At 38.3% G+C, this 23,649-nt stretch overlaps 1 protein-coding gene across 6 annotated transcripts in view; it reads left to right on the forward strand.

Annotated features, from left to right (window-relative positions):
• Window positions 1–23,649, forward strand: part of IFT81 (intraflagellar transport 81) — a 56,429-nt gene that overhangs the window by 9,680 nt on the left and 23,100 nt on the right. For all 6 annotated transcript variants that reach the window (XR_006170546.1, XR_006170548.1, XR_006170547.1 and 3 more), the window contains exons 8-16: window positions 5,845–6,008; window positions 7,250–7,345; window positions 9,276–9,422; window positions 17,464–17,613; window positions 18,671–18,799; window positions 19,742–19,831; window positions 21,212–21,298; window positions 22,331–22,402; window positions 22,489–22,574. Coding sequence is in view for 1 of the 6 variants with exons in the window: in XM_042828744.1 (XP_042684678.1) it covers window positions 5,845–6,008; window positions 7,250–7,345; window positions 9,276–9,422; window positions 17,464–17,613; window positions 18,671–18,799; window positions 19,742–19,831; window positions 21,212–21,298; window positions 22,331–22,402; window positions 22,489–22,574 (1,021 nt within the window). In the remaining 5 variants the exon portion in view is untranslated. The remainder of the gene's footprint in view (window positions 1–5,844; window positions 6,009–7,249; window positions 7,346–9,275; window positions 9,423–17,463; window positions 17,614–18,670; window positions 18,800–19,741; window positions 19,832–21,211; window positions 21,299–22,330; window positions 22,403–22,488; window positions 22,575–23,649) is intronic.

Consider the following 23,649-nt stretch of genomic DNA (forward strand, 5'->3'; position numbering starts at 1 on the left):
GACTTTAGGACTTAGCTTTATAATGTAATTACTTTTCCCCTCAGTAGTGACAAGGACACTGCCTGTAGTAGCAATTACAGAATGCCAACTGTTGATTTCTTTTTTTTAATAATTAAAATTATGTGGCCACAGCGTATTGAATAGGATTTCATTTCTTTTAAAAGCTTTATTGGTCTGCAGTTAACACTATTTATTTTTTAAAAATTCCCTTTGGCTCCAGTTCTGTATCTCAGCTGCCTACTCGCATCAGTACGAGCTTGTACACGGATGATTCAAAGACTGTTTGGTAGCTGTGGATTTTTACTGCAAGTTCGGTGCTTTTCCTTACAATAATTTTCTTCTGTTTTTAATACTTTACCTGTTTTTACTTCCAAAGCAAGAGATACATTGATAAAAGCTGTTGTTAATAAGTAGATTTTTATATGTGTTATGGGTACATGTTGCTTTGATTACTTCATCTGGTAATTAACTTAGGATGATGTTCTTTAAAGAAATGCAAAGTAATTCCTTCAGGAATGCAACCATCCCAAACCGATGAGTGTCGTTAACGTGCCGTTAGCATAAGTCTGCTTGAGCTATTCCAGAAAAATTTAGCTTATGGTTAATAGTTTATTTACTTTTAGAAATACAATGTGTTACTTAGAAGACCTTTTGTTGGACCATGAAGAACAGCTGATCATTGTCTTGCAGACTACAACTGATAACACTGGTTTCCATAGTATGTGCCTTCCTTGTTTATGAACTTCAGTACTGCTCTGTACTTTGCTTAACTACAGAGAGGCAGTTGCTGCTGCTGTTGATAAGAATTTCTGATTTACAAAATATCTATTTCTGTTAGCATTTTTGACACTGAGCGCTGGTTTGAACAACCTAACAGAGATTGTTATATTTTTGCCTTGAATATCTGCTGGCACAAACACAGACTGTGAATGCCAAGAAGTGATCTGAATTACTGAAATTCTTGATCTCTGTCCATTTGAATGGAACGTTATTGTTCAAATTATTGGCAGAAATAGTGAGAAATGGGTGCCTTGCTTTGATTAATATTGATTAATGAATATTGATTAAAAGAATGGGTTAAGAGGGTTTCCAATGATAAACAGAAACATGCAATTGGTACATTCTATTAAATTAATACGTAGTAGCATTTCAGACCAATGAGAACATCAGGGATGCTTATAAGGAGGAATTATTTTGTACAGATGTTTATTTTATGGCATTCTGAACACTTAGAGAAAAATAGAAACTATTATTAAAATATCCTATTTGAATGAAAACACAAACTTTTTCGGTTGTTGTTTGTTTAAAACTTTTTGTTTGGCCACAGAACTATCTGTCTCTGAAATTCAAAGTTTAAATAATTTCCTCCAATGCTGAGACCAGGTTACAGTTGTGGTAAAGGAAAATGACTAAGGAGGAACTCAATAATAAAAATGTTTAAGGATGGAAATACAAGGCTGGCTGGTAAGACTGATAGTATTGCTATGGTTGAGTCTTTCAAGACCTTTGACTTTTTTACTTGCACCCCACTTTGAAGAGCAAACAAGGCAAAGCAAAAGTTCAATGTGATCTGTATTAAATTGATTAAAAGGACTTTACTGAAGACTTTAAAAAGGCAGCTAATTGGGGAATTTTCACTGATTGGATGTCTTTCTAATGGGGGCATGCATAAATGAGCATTTGGCTCTTTTTTCAGTTTTATGTTAGTGCCATGAAAGAAAATAGCAAATGATCACTGATTAAATTGCCAGATGGAAAACAAGATTGGGGAATTGACTGGGTAATGAGGAGGACAGGCTATTGATTCAAAATTATCACTTGGCAAACCAAGACCGTGCCAACAATACATATTTGAAGGAAAAGCCAAATGTGGTGACATGTGGGAGTTGTTCCTAAGAAGTGATTCTGATAAAGGCTTGTGGGGTATGGTGTAAAAATGGTGAACTGGAGCTCCTGGTGTCAAAGACTTGGTGCTATCCTTGCATTTATTTATAGAAGGAATGGAACAGGAGCATTGTTGCTCCTCTTTTTTTTATTTTAGCTCTGATATTTCCATCATTGCAATACCCTGACCACTGCCTGGAATTTGGGAAAGATACTGAGAAGTTAGATTTCAAAGAGCTGCAGTAATAATTATAACGTAGGAAGCGTACTGTACTGTAGAACATTTGGGAAGCTGTGTAGTTTTTCAGTGAGATATTGATAGATTTAATCATCATCTATTAATGTTTGCGTGTCCTAGAACTCTGCTTAACACAGGGAAATTGAAAGTGGTACCATTGGAAGCTGCAGACTGAATCCCTTCAGTACTCATTTGTACAGCATGAATGCAAACAGGGAAGTGAGGTCTTTGATTAGCAAGCAAATGCCACGTGGAAGTCCTTTCCACACCTGCCTTTGTCATAGCCTTCCTGGGTGATACTAAACAAAGTGTTCCAAGTATTGGCAGGTAGCTTTATTTAATTAATGAATTAAATCAGTATTGCAGGTGTTTTTGATATGGAATGCCTAATGGGGAGCCCACAGAGGGAAAAGAAGTAGGAGCCTGAGCACAAAGTAGATCCAAGTTTACATCTATTAGAAGAATTATGCTGGGAAACCTGCTTCTTTCCTACATGACTGAGCAAGCACTAAGAAAGTCTTTCTCCCACCTCACTTTATGCAATAATTATAATAACAAAATTGAATGGAAAACATGAGGAATTGCTGTTAATAGCTCTTCACGTGTAAGGTTGGCAGAGCCTTGCCAAAATAGCCCTAGGGCACAGAGCCAGCCTTTCTGTGCAGCTTACGTATGTAGATTTTGTAACCATAAGTGAATGCTAAAACATTAAAAACAGGGCTTATATGTGTAATGGAAAACTTAAAGTATGCTTGCTTTTCTTTCCTCTGTCCTGGGAATTTGGAAAAAAAAAAAGTCACTGAGAAAAAAATCTTAAAAGAGCTGCTGTGTGTTTGTTTTTTAAGGTTCTGTAAAGCAGCAGAAATAGCTCTTAGGTAGCTACTTCTCTGTATGTTCAATCATACAGAAGAAAAAATATCTCCAGAAGTATTTAGGAAAGAACTGCATTAGTCATGAGGGATTTTGGCATCATCGTGTCTTTCCCCATCAAGTTGTCAGGTTTTAACTCGCTTCATTGTGTGATGCAGAACCAGTTGGTGTTTGAAAGAAGTTGGTAATAGCTCTCAGGTTATCAGAGAAAGAAATCAAGATAGCAATCAAGTTTTTACCCAGTAAAGTCAATAGGTCCCTTCTGTTTTCAAAAGCAGTCATTCAGGCATGGATATTTCATGAGTTTAAGCTTAAATCTGTAATATTTAGGCATGCTTTATAAGAAAGCTGGAGAAGGGTAAGAAATAAAGCATAAATTATACATGTGGTTGTTTTATTTTATTTTTTCCATCTCAGAGGCAGGCTAGCAAAAAAAAATAGTTGATTAGAATATTAATATTAAATATCAGGATAACTTAATCGATATCGCTTTGATTTCCACACTGAAGTTCTTGGTTATAAATATCCACTGGGGAGTTATGTTCCTAGTTCTGAGGTGATAATTCAGCTCATGGTGTATGTGGGAAGCTTTGCTGCATTTGCAGAGGTGGTAGATTTCTAGTGAGACATTAAAATGTAGTCCTTCCTGCACAGCTCGTCAGTGGGCTGAGGAAGACTGAAAGTCAGTTCTCCTGGAAGAAAGAGGTGGGTATTCCTGGGGGTTGATTGGTGTTCTCTCCCAGTAAGTTCCAGTGCATTTCTGAGTCTAGCTGTAGTGCCCAGCACGTAATGGCTATTGCACACATATAGCAAGTGCATTGCCTGTTCTGAAACCAGTACTGAAGCTGTTTTGCACATGATGAATAACCTTCCCACAAAGGGAAAAAGACTTTATGGTAGTGCTGTTTTTCATGAAATGAGATCAATGAAGTGGACAGCTGGAAAAGAGGAATTCCTTCTTGTTTTTAGTTTGGTTTGACTTTATTTTGTTAGGAGCACTGCTTTCCCTAGGGTCTATTCATTCTCATTCTTGAGGCTTTCTCAAGAGCTAAGTATGGCTCCTTTCTTCTCTGGCAGACAAACCAAGTACATTTCATTTCGACCCAAGCTGAGAGCAGAGAGTGAGGAGGATCTGTCAGTACTGTGTCTAGTCCTCTTGGTAAATAGATACAGAATAATGGAGACTTTTCTGAGACTTTTCTGAGACTTGTATTTAACTTTGTTCTGTCCTTCTCCTTACATCAGTCAGTGATGTGGTCAGCAGGCTCTTTAGCCTCGAAGCCTAAAGCTCTGTTTTCAACTTGCATCCTTTCCTCTCTGTTTCAGTAAGATCAGCTCTGTTCCTGTACTCAAGCTTTCCTTTCTTTCTGCAGAGAAAGACAGATTTGGAATTTCTTGTTTTGCTTTGCACTTCATGGCAAAACAACAAACCCAACAACCAAGAAAAACAAACAAACGAACCGGAACACCAACAAACCAACAGTACACCCCCAGTGAGTCGTCTTAAAAAGTACCCAGGGTCCTTACCTTTTAGTCATTTTGGCCATGAAAAAATTCAGAAATACCTCTTCCCACTCCAGTCTGATGTGCAACTTCCAAATTTTACCATAGCCCTTGGTACAGGTGTCTTGGAGGAGTAATTGCACTGAAGTATCTGTTGTCAGCAGACTGCTGTGTAATGTAATTTAAATAGCAATTTGGTTTTATTCTGTCACATTTTTCTAGCTCTGTATTGTTCTTATCTGTGTTTATAAATAAATTATTTGTAATGGAGGCTAAATTACCTAGCAAAAGCAAAGTCATTATAAGCATGTATCATGCAGTGTGAATCAGGCTCAGTCATCAGGTAGGTGATTGCTTTTCTCAATAGAATTTTTGACATTACACAGCAATTTCTTTTTTTAAAAAATCTGTTTGTTTTCAATATTCACAGTGTACTGAATTGAATGCCCAAGATTATTTGCTCTTAAAAGAAAAAATCATTTGTTACTTAGAGAGAGGCATTTTATAATGTAGAAGACTCTTACAGTATGCATACATTTATTTCAGCTCATTGTAAGGCCTTTTTTAGATACAAAATTAGAACAAAGAAGTTTTATTTTAAGGGAGAGTTTCCAAGGACGTAACAGACCTTACAGGAGGCTGGCCAAATTAAGATCTTTGTTCTATTTGGAGACACAGATAAAGGATTCACACTGAGATAATTTGTCTGTAGATGATGTAATTCACATGAAACTATGACCTGTGAAATCTATGGGGTAGAATCTCTCCATTGCTCCAGCCAGGGATGTTCTAAGGGATCCAAGCTTCAGAGGAGCCCTGGGCAAGGCAGCACAGCTCTGACGTGCTGTGCTGTCCCTCACTGATCATGCATAAGACACCAAATTCTAGCCATCAACTTTTCAGTTTCAGAAGAGCATAACTCACTACAGAAAATAGTAACACGATGCAATGACGCAGTGTCTTGATGTGCCTAAGACATGCATGGTGCTAATGGTTCTCTTTGTCAATGTTGTGTGTTGAGTTTTTGTATCTGATTCATCTGGACTTTGATCTATGGAAAGATTTTACTTGTTTTATTGACTAGAAGAATACAGTGAGGAGTTAACAGATACGTGTTGGAGGTACAGGTGGGTAGCAAGTGTAATGCAACTTGTTTTGTTTAACATCCAGATTAAAAAGCTAGACCAAGTAACTACTTGTTAATTTGAGTTTTGAGAGGAAGATCCAAGCATTGTGCTGTTTTTATTGTAATCCGTCGCTGAACACTTCATTGTGTTGAGAAAATTGAACTTAATTATCCTCTACATTACTTTCTTCATGGACATGCATTGATTTAATTTGTTCTTAAGGCTTAATGAAGAAACTGGAAGAGGAGATAAACTTCAATTCATACCTCGCTACTGAAAAAATACCTAAGGAGCTTGAAAGTAAGAAGAAATCAGTGTATTTCTTACAAAAGGCAATTGCAGAGCCAGCTATGGGTCAATCAGATCTCAATGTACTTGAAAGCAAGGTAAGTTGACCAAAGTGACACTTAATTCGTGTTTCATAGCATGCTCTAGAGTTTGTGCATATTGCACTTCTCCTGTGCCTACTTTGCATCCTCGAGACAAGGTTTAATTCCCAAAGGAACACCTCTTCAGTTGTAAAAGAAGTGTTACTCACTAAATGCAAGCTCTTAGATAAGTAAAAAAAGAAAAAAACAAAACCACAAAACCCACTGTATCCTTAAATGCTATTAAGAAAATTAAGTTAGCAATTTGCTGTTGTGTGAGCAAAGATATTAGTTCAGCATTAAAGGTTTGATTTTTCTTCTCTTCAGTTTTAGCTTGTTTTAAACTTTCACTGGCATCAAGGGAGTTTATACCAATATAAGAAGAGTGCTTATGACATGGTGAACAAAGCTTTGTTTGAAATACTTAGCTTTTTAAGTATGCAGCTGTTACTCAGAGTAACGTTGGGGTAATGTCCTGCTCTGTACCTGCACTTTGTTTTGACTTCATTAGATTTTAGCATATATTTACACTGCTTGCTTATCAGCAGTCATCTAGTTAGCAGAGAATTAAAGGAAGGTTGCTAGGGCTGTGGTTTCCATGGCTGATGAGAGTCCCAGTGTAGCATTAAGTCAGAAAAGAGGTAGCTGGAATCAGTGTGCTGGTGTAGGTGTTTGTTTCCAGATGCAGTGGGCTTTAAAGTTTCAGCTAGAGTGAAGATTGACAATCTGAACCTGTGGACAACCAGGTGCATTTTGTGGCAGCAGAAGGAGGGTACCACAGAGCTGCAGTGTGATGGCTGTGACTCTTAAAAGCATTGGTAAAACTTGGTATCACCTACTTTTTATCTGCTGCTCTTTAGAAGTCTAAGTGAAAATAAATGTTTGTTACTATGTGACAGTGTGCCTTTATCAATATATATGACAACATCAACCTTTTTCTGTCTGTATGTACCAAGTCACTGATTCTTTTATTCTTTTTTCTGTCCATGTATACCATTTTACCTCATTTTCAGGGCAAATGTCACGCTCCTGCCTTATCATTAAGGCACAGAACTGGAAATCAAAAACCCAGCCTCTTCCTGGCCAGTACTGAGTAACTCATTGAGTTTTTTGTTCTTTTCTTTCCTCTAGTTCGAAAACAGAGTTAGCAATATTTCCTCGTTAACTGGGCTGTTAGTTTGGTTTGTAAAGCATTTAATTCTTGGAGAAGACAAAGAAATAAAGTTCTGTTTCCTCTGTTTTTCGGTTCTGTTTTGCAGATAAATGAAGTAAATGTACAAATAAATCAGCTTATTGAGAAAAGAATGATGAAGTATGAGCCTGTTGATAGTAAACTTTCCATGTATCGCCAACAGGTAGGAAAAAACAAAACAGTTTAAGAAGAATCAGTGGAGCAATTTCAGTCACTGTTGCATGTAGACTTTTTTCTTTAACTTATTAAAGCAAGAATCTGTAGAAATAGATGATAATGTGAGACAGAACCTAAACAAGTGGCGTGCTTAAGGCTTAGTCAAACAATTGCTTCCAGTCATGCCAGTGAGTTCCTCAGTTGCTGTCTGAGGTGTTGCCTGTCAGCTGCATCACAGGAACGCTGGAAGAATCACTTGGGAAGAGCTATTTTAGTAAATCTCCAGCTGTGGACAGAATCTTACAAGGCAGCACGTGTGCTGGATGCAGAGCTTGCTTTCAGTCATAGCACTTGCTTGTGTTTGACCACATGCTACTTTTCCTTTTACATCTGTTAAGAACGCATTCTCTGATTTTTCTCTCTGTATTTTTTTCATCCTGAAGCTATTAAAAAGTTTCTCTGTAAAATAAGCTGTGTGGTCTAGCCTTAATAAATTCAAAAGTTATAAAATGGGTTTCTGAAATCAGAGACTTTTACAGCTTACGCAGAAACATATGTGGTTTCTTTTCCAGCTGACCTGTATAGCTGCTGATTTTATTCAAGATTTCCATAATGATATTTATGGTGATGGCTTAAAAAATAAAAAGGCGTAGGTAAAATATATCAGTGGTAGGAAAAAATGGTGATAAAATGTATGCTGCAGTTCAATCACATATAAAATATGTGAAATATGCATGGTACATAATGGGCTGGTACCCAAGACCAGTTGGCTGGTGATATAACTGTGCTCAGTGGAGGAGCTTGGGGAGTTCAGACTGCTGCTGTGAGTTGAAGGCATACAGTGGTCTTTGCTTTGTTTTGCTTCTTAGTATATGGCACTACAGTTTATCACTGCAGGTATCTCATGGGGCAAAGAGCTGAGCTGACCCCAGCTGAATTCTGTTGGATGATTTTAAAAATAATGCTGCTCCTCTGAACATAGTGAGAGAAACCCATTCTGTTTTGCTTTATTTTTACTGAAGTTTTTCCTTTCATATTAAGTAACCAACAACGCATCTAAATTCAGGTGCATACTTATACGTTCCTGTGTTATGTAAAAATATACTTTGGCAAGATAAAAATGCTTTCTTTTTCTGAACTAATGTATGTTTATGTTTCTTAGTCTCTTAACTTTAATAAATGTAGGTACTAGTAAATATTCTGCCTGGTAAAACATTTTTTTAAAATGCTTTTTCTTCTAGACTAAAAAAACCAGTAGTGGAATAGTCTATAATTACAATATTTCTGTACTTTTCTGCTTTGTTCATTGTCTTTTAGCTATTTGCCAAGATTTAGAGGCTGGGTTCTGCTTAGTATAACATATTTCTGTAGGCTGGAGTAGGTTGGAGTTATAAAAATCTGTATTATGACATTTGTGAAATCTTGGATGTCTTTCCAGTTAAACCATGTTGATGTGTCTTACATAGGCACAAAAAGGGACTAAGTAGATTAAATGGAGCCCCCCAAGTGCATGCCTGTTCTTCAGTGACAATGAAAAAGGAGGTGAAGAAACATATATGTAAAATGCATCAGCAAGGATCTGAGGAGCAAAGGGACATGACTGAAATGTCAGCCATACTGAAGGAAGCTTGGAATTGGCAATCAGCTTTAAAGAAGCTGTGTTTAATCAACTGTGTAGTTGTGTAATCTGTCTTTTTCTTTGCAAAGATACGTGCTCACAATTCCCAGTGAAAATGAGTTTCCTACAGTTGAGATGCGATTTCAGTGGTGCCACACCTGAAGTTTTCATGTTTTTATTTTATTAATGATTAAACATTAATAAGATGTTTAAGCAATAAAATATAAATATATTATAAAAATATAGATATAATATAGAATATATTATATTAATAAATTTTTACTTTGCATGTCCATGTATATTTCTGATGTTCATTCAGGCATCTATAATTTCCCGGAAGAAGGAAGCCAAGGCAGAAGAACTTCAGGCTGCTAAAGAAGAGATGTCTAGCACAGAAAAGCAGATGATACAGAAGACGAATCAGGCCCATGAGTTAGATGGCTCTGAAGTTCTGAAGGGGGATGAGGTACGTCATGTAACAGTGTGTATAAGAAAGACTGATTTTTATTTTTATTTTTTTGTTGTTAACTTGGAGTTTCCTTTTACCTTCTCGTTGTAATAGCTGCTTCTGCAGTATCTTATCCATTATTATAACGTGGTGTCAAAGTACGTGGCCTCAGCATTGCAACAGGCCGAGTTCTGCTTTTCCTACCCATGCTAAATTAAAATCAAATGACCAACAATGTATTTGAAGATGTTTTTGAAGTGCAGATAGTACAATGTTGTCCAGTGCTTTCAAATGCTTTCCAGTATTTAACAGCACTTTTTAAAATACTTGGTTTGCATCTACATTCAAATTATTAATTTATTCACATCATTAAATCATTCACATTCAACCTAGTAGGTTGCAAAGCACATGAGGACTTACTGTTGGGCTGTTCTAACGTTCCAGAGCTTTGAGTCAAAATAATGTCAATATAATCTCAGTGGTATGATGATAAATAACTTCAACCAACTATAAAAGTCAACAAGACTAATGGGGGGGGCTTAGGACTTCAAGTGATAAGTCATGTCAGTGAATTTATTTTTAATCAGTGTATAAGTCTATCTGATCATAAAGCATAGGAGCAGCAGTTATCAGGAACACGCTTAATACTTCAATATTTATTACCACAAAAGGTTTTACTTCAAAAAATACTTCTTGTGGACCACCTGCAGTTCATCTGTAACACAGACTTTGATTCACAGTCATCTTATCCCAGGCAAAATTTCATTTGAAGCTGCTACTTACCAAAGAAGCTTTTTCTTCTTCAGAAGTTTACAAAGAATAAAGCTGTGGCAGCTGGACAATGGTTCATCAGCAAAATGAATGGGCTGTTATTAAGAGAATAATAGAAGAAGTTTAGAAGAAGTCTGCTTAGTGTGCTTATAGGCAAATTTCCTAAGGAAGACATTAGCTGTATCGTACTCTGAATTAGTATGTATCCTAGTTTCAGCTGGGATTGAGTGAATTTTCTTCCTAGAAACTGGCAAGGTGCTGTGTTTTAGATTTTGGATGAGAATCATGTGAATAACACACTGATGTTTTAGTTGTTGCTGTCTGAATTTGCACTGCCATAAGTTTATCAAGATTAACACTCTTTGCTTTTTCTTTGTCTGTGTGCTTTTTTTTTTTTTACATACTGCTCAATACAGTCAACGCCCTTTGTAGAAGGAACTCCCTTCCTGATCCCATAGGATGTGCCTGCTCCACAAAAATCAGCTTTCTTTTAAAGGAGTCTTACAGAGTAAATGAAGTATGGGAACGTGTGGATGCGTACACTCATGCATAAGTTCTTCCTATACAATATGGAATGCATGCAGGTTTCTCTTGCCTTCTTGTCTGTTTCCCATTCTGTAAATCTAGATAAAAACCAAAGCAGTAACAGACTTATATCTAGAGTTATGTTTAGAACAAGGAGCATCTCTTGATTCCAGTGAAATTAACTCGTGCTGCAAGTCTTGAGTAACGATTTGAAGAATTAAGCTGCAGCTTTCTCTTACCATGGTGTACCATGGGCACTCATGGTGTTCCGTTGGTAGCAGTAATAACAAGACCACTAGATGAGACTTCTTTCTGCCTCAGATTTTTATCCTCAGTGAGCGCTTGGCTGGAATCTTTGACAGCTTTCAAAATAAAAATAGCAAGCAGACAATCTGTGTTTCTGTGATGGGAGAGAAATGTTTAATTAATCAACAAGAATGCATTACAGAGACAGCAACATATGCTTTACATTATCTGTAAATACACTGTAAGGTAAGAAATAATAGATGTTCTGAGTGGGGACAGCATGCTCTGATCGATAGTAACTTCAGCAGAGCTGGGTAGGAGGGTAGCAGTTACTTAAGAGGCCTGATAATGAAAAATTCAAGTTAATTGTCTGCCATAAGGAAGAGGCCGAAGACAGAACAAAGACATTACCTGTTTTGAACGTAACCTTCATTCCTTTTGTTCGATTCTGTTCTATGTTTGATTTTTAAAATATCTTCAAGTCTTCATGTTGATGAGTGCAGAATAAACAATGGAGCACTTTGGGCAAAATATCAGCTTCCAGTTAGGAGTGTTTGCATTTTTGTAAGAACTGTTTCCTGTTTTGTGAAATGCTTTCTGTATGTTGGCCCAAGGAAGGAAGCCAGCATTATACAATCAGTGTTCTGTTCCTGTTTATTAGTTCATTAGGTGTGTTGTGTATGTGTGTGCTTATACGTATACAATAGAAATAGGTTGTTGGGGAAGAGGTGATGAAGCAAAAGTGAAGTTAGCAGGTTGTCTTTCATCAGTAGGTCTCAGTTCATCGCTCACCTAGACTGTAGATTTGTTTCTGGTATGGTATGCCTTTATATTTATGTTCTGTGCTCTATTACTCCAGCTTTGAGCCAATACTAAAGGAAGTCTTGATTAATGTAACGGTGAGTCACTACTGCAATACATATGTTCAGTGAGGACAGGAAGAGGCTGTAGGTTCAACCTTCACATTCCGCTCTTTGACAACTGAGAGCTTCTTTTATGCCTTCTTGTTGCAGTCCTACACATCTTGCATTTCTTTCCTCCATTTTCAAAAGAAGAAGAGATGTGTTCTTTTTTAACAGATAGTTTCCCTGTCTTGAGTTTGAAACAGGTTTTTAATGGTGCTGCATCTAACTTATCTAAATGCTGCAGTTAAATAATTATTTTCCCATATTCTCAGTATTTCTCATCTTTGTCTCTCCCTTGGCTGTATCCTCTTACATCATAACACAAATAGTCAAAGAATTAGTGCCTTCCTGGCTTGTACTCCCACACCAGTATTCAAATCTTCAGCTGAGGTCATCTCAGCACTTCGTTCACTAAAAGGTTGATCCTGGCTTCTGTTTTTAGGTGCTAGTGTTTTACTTTTCTATTTGTAATAATAGAAAAAAAAAGAACATTAGAGTATTCCAGTTGGTTTGAGAGGTTGTGCAGCTACACTGAAAGTGGAAGAACCAGCAGGGAACAACCAACTCATTTGCATCAAACGCAGAAAAGGTAGGAATAAATTGCCTGCTTCAGTGATTATGAAATCTTTTTAAGCACTTCAAACAAAGCACAATGGACGTGGGGCAAAGCTGGCAGGCTCCTCACTGCAGCTGTCAGATCCTGAAAATTAGGGAATCAAATGTTGACACTTAGAAGGCTCGATGGTTCAATTACAAGTGATCCTAGGTAAAGCCATGATATTTTTAGCTCTTTACACAATGCACTGTGCTGTTCAGTACAGGGCCCTAAGAGCCTAGACTTCTCCAAGGTTTCGGAATAGAATGGTATCATAGCTGTGCTCAGCAACAGTTGTTAATGTTTTTGAGAATGTGGTATAGATGGTCTCGTCCATTTCTTAGCAAGTGTGTGTGTGTTAATTTACATAAGGAGTTCAGCTCTCATACTGATGCCTACCATACCTAATTGCACCCTGGTAGAATGATAAAAAAGGAGGTTGATGTACTTTGGAAACAGCAAAGTCTTGGACTGTGGATCTTGTCACCTTTTCTCTATAAAGGTTGGTTCGATCTGCATCTACAAGAAACAGTTACCTGAGCCCTGAGCTACAGAGGCAGATTTTAAAGAAGTGATTAAGGAACTCACTGCTTGGCCGTGACGTGCTTTAAGTCGGGACCAGGAATAAAATATCCTGTAGGTTTACGATCCCTTCATTAAGGTTCTGTGTGCGGTTAAATTGCTGTCTGTCAAAGGCTCCTTAAATGTGGAACTGTGAGAGTAGATGGCAGTGAAGTTGTGAGAACAAAAGTAGCAACTCTGTAGGATTCTTACAGAAGCCAGGAGCTTTCTGTTGTAAGAAGCTCACCATCATTTAAGCCAAATCTATGCAGTGATTCAGACATAAAATATAGCTCCACAGAACTGAACGCTCTTTCAGCACCCACTGGCATGAATAAATCATCAGTTTTATTGATCTGTGCATTTTCAGTGATAACTGAAAATGATTTTTCATTAAAAATATTCTGATTGGTCCAGCTTCTTAGTAATGGATAGTAATAACCAGAAGCAAGCACTCCTGGGAGAGGAATCCTACTCAGTGCTAATGAAGAATTTTCCTGACTGGGCTGTCTAACGAGCAGGTTGTAGGATGCCTTCATTTCATTTGGTTGGGATGATAACAGTTGGGTCTGCGAGAAGCTTTCCCCTCTTCTATGTGAGTTATTAACCACATCCAACAGTGGTGGTACCAGCTCAGTTTTAAAGCCTCTTAAAAAGAGTTTTATTGAAAACATGTCACGATCAGGAACTTTTCTGAACTGAACGTTAATGCTTTGGACAGTCTGTATCCCATTAATTGGTCTAGTAAAAAAACCTAAAACATCTGCTCCTAAACTAAATTCTTAATAGAAACAAAAACAGCAAAGATTTTCTGCAGTTACTGTGGTTATGCAAATAATTTCATCAACGAAACTTTGAAACCTTTAGATTCTGTATTTCAGAAAGAAAAGTTTTTTTTTTTTTTTTTTCCAATTAATGCTTTATTTTCTGTAGTAATTTCTTGTGGAAAAGTATTTTGATTAATATAATGGAATTGATACAGTAATCCACAAAACAGCATTTTATAATGTTGACACAGAAATAAGCGATTAAGCTGGGATTTGTTCTTGGTAGAAAAGCTTATCCATTTTCTCCTTCAATGATAATCTTACACTAAGAACCTTGTCAAAATTTCACAGGGGGAGAAATTTGGTTTTCAGGAGACTAAAGGGAGGACTTAGGAGTAAGCATGAGAGGAGCTGGGCTTTGATCCCAGTCCAGCAACGCACTGAAGCACGGGGTCGGTGTGCTCGTGTTCCTTCCCGGGGAAGGGGGTGAGCAGTCAGCCTTGGGATGGCTCTGAAGAAGAGCGATGTGCCAACACTGGTGGGTTTTTCAGTATAAATGGAGCATAGTACAAGAAACCTGCCCAGGGATGCGAGCTACCTGCATGCTTTGGGACCTTATAAGAGATATTGAAGTCCTGCTTTCATTCACTCTGCTTCATGGTCTAGATTCCGTGCTTTTTATGTTACAGTCTCCCATAAAAATAGCTCAGTGGAAAAGCATAAACTTTCTTTGCTTTCATTTGGATCACTTTTATATCTCAGGGGGCTCTGGCTCGGCAAGCAAATGAGCCTACAGGCTTGTTTACTTTAACTGCTAAGTCAGTGCCAGCATTTGGTTCTTGTCCAGTCATTTAATCTTCGAAGCTTAAATAACTATTTGTGTTAGAGTGCTTGAGAAAGGAAAGCTTGCTGGTGGACATAGCCTTGAATGGTGCAGTGCTGTGAGCGCTGACGGATCCATGGGAACTCTGTAGGTTGAGCCTGCTGTTTGTGTGTAGGGAGCAGTTGGCCTTGGCTATGGGAAAATGCTGTTGGTAAAAAATGGATTCCTTTTGGGTAGTTAACTTGAAACTGATGTGGCTAGACAGTTTTTCTTCCTTCAGTTCTTTGTAGTGTTTAAAATACCTTTTGCAGAAGTAAAATCCAAACTTACATAGCATTTTAAAGAGATTGATTTTTGTTCATCTACATATAGATGGGAGCATGAGATGCACCAAGCTTCAGAAGCCGTGCTTACAGAAATGAAGGCACTGGGATTTTTGCAAGAGGTTTATTTATAGTTTTCGGAAATCTACAGCATGATTCTCAACTTCTAGAGTGGAGAAACCGAGTTGTGCCAGAAGATCCCAACCAGCTGCTGATTTAACTGGAGTTAAGCCTAACAGCTCCAGCTCTGAATTTGGCTCTGCATCTAAGGAAGGCTTCAGTTAGTGAGATTTTCAGGGGCTAATCTGTGCTGCGTTTGGAGAAGGTGAATTCTTTTGAAACTAGTGCCAAACTGTTGATTGATTTCTACAGATACGGTCATTTTGCTGCTGCTCTTTATACCATTCCACCTCATTTGTGGCAAAAAAAAAATCATGAAAACTTGTTAGCTTTTAGAAAGTCAGAGATTGTGATGAAAGATAGGCATGTATCTCCTGAAGGGAATAGATCTCACTGGACACTGAGCAGCTTGTTTGCTTCGGATGAGATTTTTATTATACAGTCTTCCCTAATAACGGGGCATCGGTGGAATGAGGTTTTAATCAACCAAATCCTTTGACTTCCATTGTAAAATACATTATGCTTTGAATATTGAATATGCAAATACTCTACCTCCCACTCAAGCTATTTTCAAGACCTTAAAAGTAGTTTTAGAAGTGAAGAGAATCGTAGTTTGCTTTTCATCCTGGGGTAAACTGACAGAAGCTAGTTCAGATTTGATTGGTGTGTGTGGTCACACACAATGCATTTCACCCTTTACAAATGCACTTCACTGTATTCCACTGATCAGATGAAACCTCTCTGGATCAACTCCATCCAGACAGAGCACTGCGTCTCTTAAATAATTGGAGAGATGCTATTTATACTCCATGATGTCTTGAAAATCACAGAATACTTGGTGTTATCTAAGCAATACCAAAAGGAAATGAGTCTTTTCTGTTAGCTAGGTGGGTATATGTGAATTTGCTATGACAAACAATTCGTTCTGGTAATATTACACTAAGTGTGCCAATAATATAACAATGACAGTCCGACTGTAAGAGGGCTGCCTCTGCTGCACTGTGCTGTGGATTAGGTGACCTTGTCTGTCCTTGTCCTAGGTAGCACACACAATGTAAGATGGTATTCTAAACCACACATAGTCCGATCTGCATAGAGCACATTGAGTAATTTGTGGGTTTGTTCTTTCACCAAAAACGTTTATAGCTTTTGGCTTTAAAAATAGTTGTGGAGCATAGCAAGAGAGAAGCAGCTTTGGCCTAGATATTGCACAGGATGGCAGATGAACAGGGTTGATTTCATTTTGGGCACTTTGCCCAGGAGACTTTTTATAGAACATACAGTTACTCTGGGGGTTCTTAGGCTGTGGTCGCACTGGTTTTTTGGATCCCTTCTTTAGAAGGGAAAGTGGCATCATTTTGCAAAAAGAAAAAAAAAATTATCTTAAAATCAAAGTTCTGTTATGTTTGAGCTTTAAAGGTGAGGTGGTGGGGCTCCCATTTCTTCCTGATCCTGTCATCTGTTCGCTCTGCACATGCTGGACGCTCCTGTGAGGAACACTCTGAAGCCTGTTCATGCTGCATCCACTCTAATAAATTTTGTTTTCCATCGTTGGATCTGAGTGCATTTCAGAGCTGTGACTGGCAGCTCCAGGAGCTCTGCCTGTTCGACAGATGGAAAACATTCAGACAAAGAAAAACATGACATGTTTGTTTCAGCACCTGGTTTTTCATCTTGCAAATGGAGCACACATGCATTCCGGTGTAATTTAGCTGTAAGGATGTGAATTATTTTGCTTAGTCTTTATTTATGAAGCTAAACATTAGTTATTAGTTATAAAATAGTCTTTATTTATAAACTATAAATTCCCCAATTCGTCCAGATTTGGGTGCAACATATCACATTTCTCTGCTTCTATGCAAGGGCTCTTATTTTCCTGCTTTTGAAACTTTAACCAGCGATATCATTTAGTCCTGAAGGAGTCAAGGAAAGAGAACATCAAATTTCAGCTATTGAGGACTAGCAGTTAAAAAGCAGGATCATCTTTTTCCATGTCGTGTTCCCTTCTGCTTTCTTACCATGTTTTTGGTGTGCTGTGCTGTTTGGGGTTAGGCACTGCTGCTCTGCTGCTCTGCTAACATGCAAATTCTTATCACATTAACTTTATTATCCGTGATTCTCAGAACATTAGTTCAGTAATTAGTTTTCCAGCTGTCAAACAGTGGTGAGTAGAACTGAAGGGTCTTTCTATGGCAAATGGTTGAGCTGGGATAAAGCAATGGAGATGGATTCCTTATCTCACACAGCAAACAAACGCTGCTGGAAGTAAATAGACTCTAGGAATCCTTGATTCCAGTCCTCTGTTCTTAACCTTCAGCATGCAATCCAAATAGGATAATTCTATTTTATAGAGGATCAGTCTGTGATGGGACCCTGCCCTTTTTCACTTGAACAGTAGATAGTTCTGTTCTCTCTCATTGCAGCTTAAGCACTATGTCAATAAGCTCCGGAGCAAGAACACAGTATATAAAAGGAAGCGACTGGAAGTAGCAGAAATTACAGCTGAGTGTGGCATCCTCCAGCGGACAGAAGAGCTCCTGAAGCAGCGGCACGAGGCCATCCAGCAGCAGCTGGTAATGCAGGCGCTTACTACTCCTACAGTCCACCACTCTTCCTTCCTTTCCAACTTGCTCTGTAATAAGGTGGATGCTGTTTGGTTATTTTCTAATGCATACCATCCTACTGTCATTAGTAAAAGAGTCGTTAGGGAACCAAATCTGTATGATACGCTAAGCTGCTTCATGTTCAGCAACTGTTTTTTACAGGGAGTCATGAATGTTCTGCAATTTCTTTTCAGAATGAGGGACTCAACCCTGCTTTCCAAAGTCAGTGTTGGATCTTCACTAACTCCAGTTAGAGCAGGGCTGCATTCTTATGTTAGGTTTTCCACCTGATATCAAAAGCACCCTTTTTAGCCCTGGGCATTACAGCCTGTCAGACTGTATGCTGCTGCAAACATCTGCAAAATGCTCTCATCATAGTAGCAGCAGCTCCTTGCAGACACAAATGTTTTCCTAAACATATGCTTGTAGAAGATTTTTGAGGATAACTGACTTTGGTGTTCATGGACAGATGATACTTTAAAGAATGAGTGTTCTGCAAATTGCAGATCAGCACCTAGCTTCCAGCTTACTGAAAAAATACCCTCCTTCCATACTTAATGAGCAAGCATTGCTAAGGACTATCACATCAGCACTTAATGTAAATTTTATGTAATTTAATGCAAGAATGTTGTAATCTGGCACTAACATTGCTATAATTAATACAGTATTTCTTTAGTTTAGCTTGACAGTTGTTTATAAAAAATCAGCTACTTTGCATCTTTTGATTAAGCATTTGGATTTCGCATATTGAGCTCCTTCACAGCCTGACCTAAACCCATTTCACATCGTGGAAACCTCCTGTTAATTTCATTGGGCGTGAGATGACAGAGCAGTGATGTATGACAGGAAGTTGTTGCTAGCTTGCTGTGCAGGCACAAGAGGAAAAGTTTGTTGTGGCAGCTACGTTACTAATCGCTTTTAAAATAAATGGATTACAGTACTTTCCACTTTTTTACAGTATTTCATCTTTATGAAGTAATTTGTGCAATTAATGGACTCACATTCAGCATTTATTTTGTGTCTGCAGCAAGCTATTGAAGACAAGAAAGGTATTTCTGGATATAGTTACACTCAGGAGGAGCTGGAAAGAGTATCTGCAGTGAAGAGCGAAGTGGATGGAATGAAAGGCCAAACCTTAGACAACATGTCTGAAATGGTGATGTTTGTCTCTAGCTGTTGTATTGCCTCAGATTCAATATCTGCTTCCTCAGATAGGAATTTGAATATTGAATATTTTGGTTGGGTGTTTCACTTTTAATATATGTTTATATAGAAAAATAGGTACTTTCAAACAGTATAGATAACAAGTTTTGTCTATTGTCTATTTTGACTAATTTTGTCTGTTATTTGATTAGATATTTGACTCTTTTACAGCATCATTTTCTAAAGTGCATGTACATCACTGGAGTTAAGTATTCATTTAAAAATATTTCATTTGTCTGAAGAACTAAACGTTATTTCTTCTCTTTAGCCTCATTTTCAGTTGTCCTCAGATCTGTAGTATTTTAATTTACTGCGTAGCCATAGAAGCAAAATATTATAAAGGAGCCAAAAGCCAAATAGCATTCTTTAAAATCATTAGGGCACTTTAAAAATAAAGTGGTAGAATCAAAACAGAACGAATCTCAAATGGAAAGCTGGGCAGAATGTGAGTTTTCAGTATAAATATTTTGAAGCGATTCTGTTTTAGCAAGTTCAAACTCTATTTCACCTATGCAGGGATTTTTTTGGTTGGTTCATTTATTCAAAGATCTTTTCTGTCAGTCCAGCTCTGTGCAGCTCCTTTGTTTTCCCCTCTCCTGAAGCCATTCAGGCATCTGGCACGTGGGTCTGCTGCTCTTGTCTGTGGTGTTCTGTTAAACAATAGGAACAGAAGTGGTCTGGTTTGTGGTCATGATTTCAGTGCAACAAGGGCTCTTTCCCTTTGTTAATTAGTTCTGCACTAATGTTATATATACTTCAGTCTTCTTTTGTCACACAGTTGTTTTTTTTCCTCTCCGTATTTTTGTCTTCATCCCTTTTCACCTCTTTTCATGATCCTAATAATATAAACTATTAATGCATATCATCAGTGTGTAACATTTTGTCCCTCTTTCAGGTAAAGAAACTGAACGCTATGGTGGCAGAGAAGAAGTCGAGCCTCGCTCCTGTCATCAAGGAGCTGAGACAGCTGCGTCAGAAGTGCCAGGTTGGTAGAAACACTTCAGAAGGCTTTGAGCAGTGCTTGTGGATGAAACAGGGTAGGCAGCAGGCAGACGTTGGGGGGCAGTCCTATGTTTTGCTCTGCACATTTCTCCATGCAGTCAAGTGCTACAGTTAGAGCAGGAGCTTACTGTCCCTATAGATCTGTATATCCATACACATTGCCACTGAGTTATTTGTACCTTTGTGGCTGAGGTGTACAAGGCAGGAACTCAGACAATGCAGAAATGCACGTTAAAATATGGTTAGTTTAAGTTTGTTTTCATTTACCAGACACCTGAATGCTTCAAATACCACAAATCTCCACGGTCTCATCAACTCTAATTGCATTCTATGTTTTGTGTTGTATTTTTTTTTGGTCTTGAAGTAGGTTTATTTTAATGCATTAAACTTTCCTCTCGTTCTTCAAAATTAAGGTCAAATTCACAAATGAGCATAATTCACAGAGCTCTGCAGTGCTGTGTAGGGATGTAATCAACTCTGGAGGAAAGCTGGAAATAGCAGACTAAGTCAGGAATGATGTTCAACAAGCAACAAGTAAAAGACTGGAATTTCTAAAAGCTGTATCACACTGAAATTTTGTCCTTTATAGTAATTAAAAATCAAAACAAAGAAGACCTATAATAAATAATAAAGATCATGGTTCAAAATCACAGCAAAGTTAACTTTCAAATTAGTTTCGAAGCTTTTTGTGCTTCTCAGCTCTAGTGATCTCAAATAACTCTTTTTTAAAATAGATCAGAAATAAATTTCATCCCTGTGGATGTGCACATTGATCTGAGTCCTATATTAGTCTGTTGGAATGACAGATTTATCCATCTGTTTTCAAAATTTTACAGACAGCTGAAGAAGTCATTCAGGTCCACAGCTGCTGTAAGTTGGCTCACTGACACAGAAGTAAATTGAGCTACCCCTTTATCTATCAACTAAATTTCCAGAAAACTTATTTTTAATGGTTCTATTTAAAGTGTCAGCGAGTGAAATCCAGCTAAGCCATTTGTTGCATACAACTAAAAAGCAAAGCTGTTTTTTCGTAGGTAGCAAGCGTATTAATCCCTTCTTAATCTCCATCTTTGTAATTATTTTTCATTTTTCTTGCAAGCGCTGCCCCAATGATCCACCATGTTAAGGCTGTGGCTGTAAAGAGGAAATCTGCACGCTATGTTGTGATGTACGCAGCCTGGTCACCACTATGCAGCCTTACTGTGTGTGTGTAACAGTACCCACGTGCCTGCTGGGTTTACATAAGTCTCAGGGAGCGTGCCAGTAGCTGAGGTTGATGTGTGAGACCAAGAGCCTGCTTGAATGTCACATGTCAGTCAACTGAAGATTTCATTTATGTACCCTTCTGCCCTTCTCCTATAAGGAATTAACACAAGAATGTGATGAAAAAAAGATCCAGTACGACAGTTGTGCAGCAGGGTTAGAGAGCAATCGCTCCGCACTGGAACAGGTAAGATGGTGGCTTGGTCACAAGGTTAATAAGTGCCGTGCGACGTGTTACTCACTACGGTTCAGTACTTCCCCTGCCTTCCCTCTGGATATGGCAGCTCTAGGTTCACTTCAGGTGGCAGTGAGTCAGTGGTGATCCGCAGCTATGCAAACCATGCCAGAAGCTGCTGTGCACTGACTGCGGTCCCACGCGCTTCCTGTTCTGAACAGCAGCAATGAACTCAGTGCTCCATCAGACCGTCCGCTCAAGTCCAGCACTGAGTAGCAGGAGTAAAAGAGGAGGCATCTGCCAGAAACCCTGCTGACCCGAGTATTTGTTAGGAAAGAATTTCACAATAAGATGTTAAGGATTAATTTATCAAGACAAATCTCCATGTCCATTTAGCATACTCTTTAATTTAGCAAAACCAATCCAATGGCTAATTAGTGCACTAAACTGATGGCAAGGATTTTTCATTAGATGTGACTCATCATACATTCCTGAAAATTATGGACAAAAATAAAACCTTTTTTTAAAGAAGTAATTACAGCAATGTAGATATATCTAGGAGCTTGCCTGTATGTAGCTGACATATTGCTTGAACTGCAGCACTTTTGGGAAGGGAGGTACTTAAACCAGTTCAATATTCTGATGTGGGAACAGCATTAACACATATAAAATATGAATCTGTGGATTGTCTTCTATGAACTTTGTCTGGATTTGGTTTTTCAAGGGCTTGCCAGCATAAGGAATTTATTTCAAACTAAAAACAGAGTACACTCAAAGTGTAGGTGGATGTATAGGTACTCTTTCTCTGCACTGAATGTACCTCTGTATGGCTTAATCCAAGTGAAATAAAGAACTCCACAGACAAACCTATTTGAAGTAGACCTTCCAGAAGGACTGTTCTTCAATAGCCAAAATTCTAAAAACACATAAGCAATGAACAACTCAGAGTTATGCTTTTTTGTGTTACGGACTCTTATGGTTTGTATGGCAGCATGAATGGATTTCAGTAAGAACATCCACTGAAATCTGATTCTTGTACTACAGGAAGTGAAGGGACTTCTCGAGGAGAGCACTCAGGAAGAAAGCAACTACCACTATGTGAACTGCATGAAGAAAGTAAGGTCACAGGAGGGACTAAATCATTCTGCAAAATGAAATAGGAATTATGTATTTCTTAAAACATTTGTTATCTTTCGTTACAGAATCTAGAAATACAGCTGCAACGTGTGAAAGAAGAAATGAAGATATATGTCTCCTCAGATCCACAGGAGAGACGAAAGGCAATTCGGTAACCACGTTAGTGTGTTCCTTTTGTGTTAAGCTGAAGGATATTCAGAATCTGAGATTGAAGTTAGGAATTTTCTCACTGGCATTTGAACTGGAGGAGTTCACCTGATATATTTAGAAACACTATAATAATCTAAAAATAAGCATCTTGAATTCCAGTATATGCTGCTGTAAACCTATGAGTTCTCTCAGACATACCAGAAGATTTTCCCCTCCTGCTGGAGATTATAGGCCCCAGATAGTGGCTTTAACTTGCAGCTCCTGTTGGCACAAGGTCAGAGAAGCCATGCTTCAGCTAGGTCCCACGGGAAGCATGGCTCTACCATAATGCCTCTGCCAAGTTTGCCCTGAGATTCCAGCTTGTGGAAGATATTCCACCTCTCGAAGAGAGCAACCACACACTGCCATCAGATTCTGGCAACTCCTTGCCGATCTGCTGTTCCTTCAGGTGCAGTAGCTGGACCATCACTAGTCCAGAAATGGAGGACTGCATATACACACCCTAACTGGTTTTGCTTTGCTCCTTTTTGTGGTTTCTGTGCCATAACAGTAATTTTCATCTTTATTCTTCATTTAATTGACAGGACAGTTGCATCAAAGTGAGAGATTTTTCAAGACCCTTTGTCTTTGTCTGGTACTACTGTATGAAGGAGTCTCTAGAGAATCCCATTTTTAGTTCATTGCAGAGGGGGAATCAGCTCTGCCCTGTACCTCTCTGTTTCACCCCCTGCATCAGTGAGCATTCCTGTGGTTGACTCTATTGCAAGGACTTCAAAATCCATAGCAGTATTGATCTTTGTGAGGCCTTTTCTTAGGTTTCTGCCTTTGTATTTCAGAGACATGACAGGTTGCTACTTGAGATCTGTATAAGCTGTCACGTTAGAACTGTGGTTCATGTATATTGTTTGTTACAACGTGCCAAAATGTCTCACAAAACTGTTCCATTCAGAAAACAGTTCAAAAACATGACTGAACAGCACAGCAAAGACAAAACTTAGACTAATAATTCTGCATTTTGTTATAATGCTTCAGACCATTTGTTAAGTAGATGTCACAAGAAGAAAGCCTAAAGTTCT

This window comes from Centrocercus urophasianus, unplaced genomic scaffold (assembly GCF_019232065.1).
Source record: "Centrocercus urophasianus isolate 14NV4802_14NV808 unplaced genomic scaffold, USGS_Curo_1.0 seq_30, whole genome shotgun sequence".
In the NCBI taxonomy this organism is placed as follows: Eukaryota; Metazoa; Chordata; class Aves; order Galliformes; family Phasianidae; genus Centrocercus; species Centrocercus urophasianus.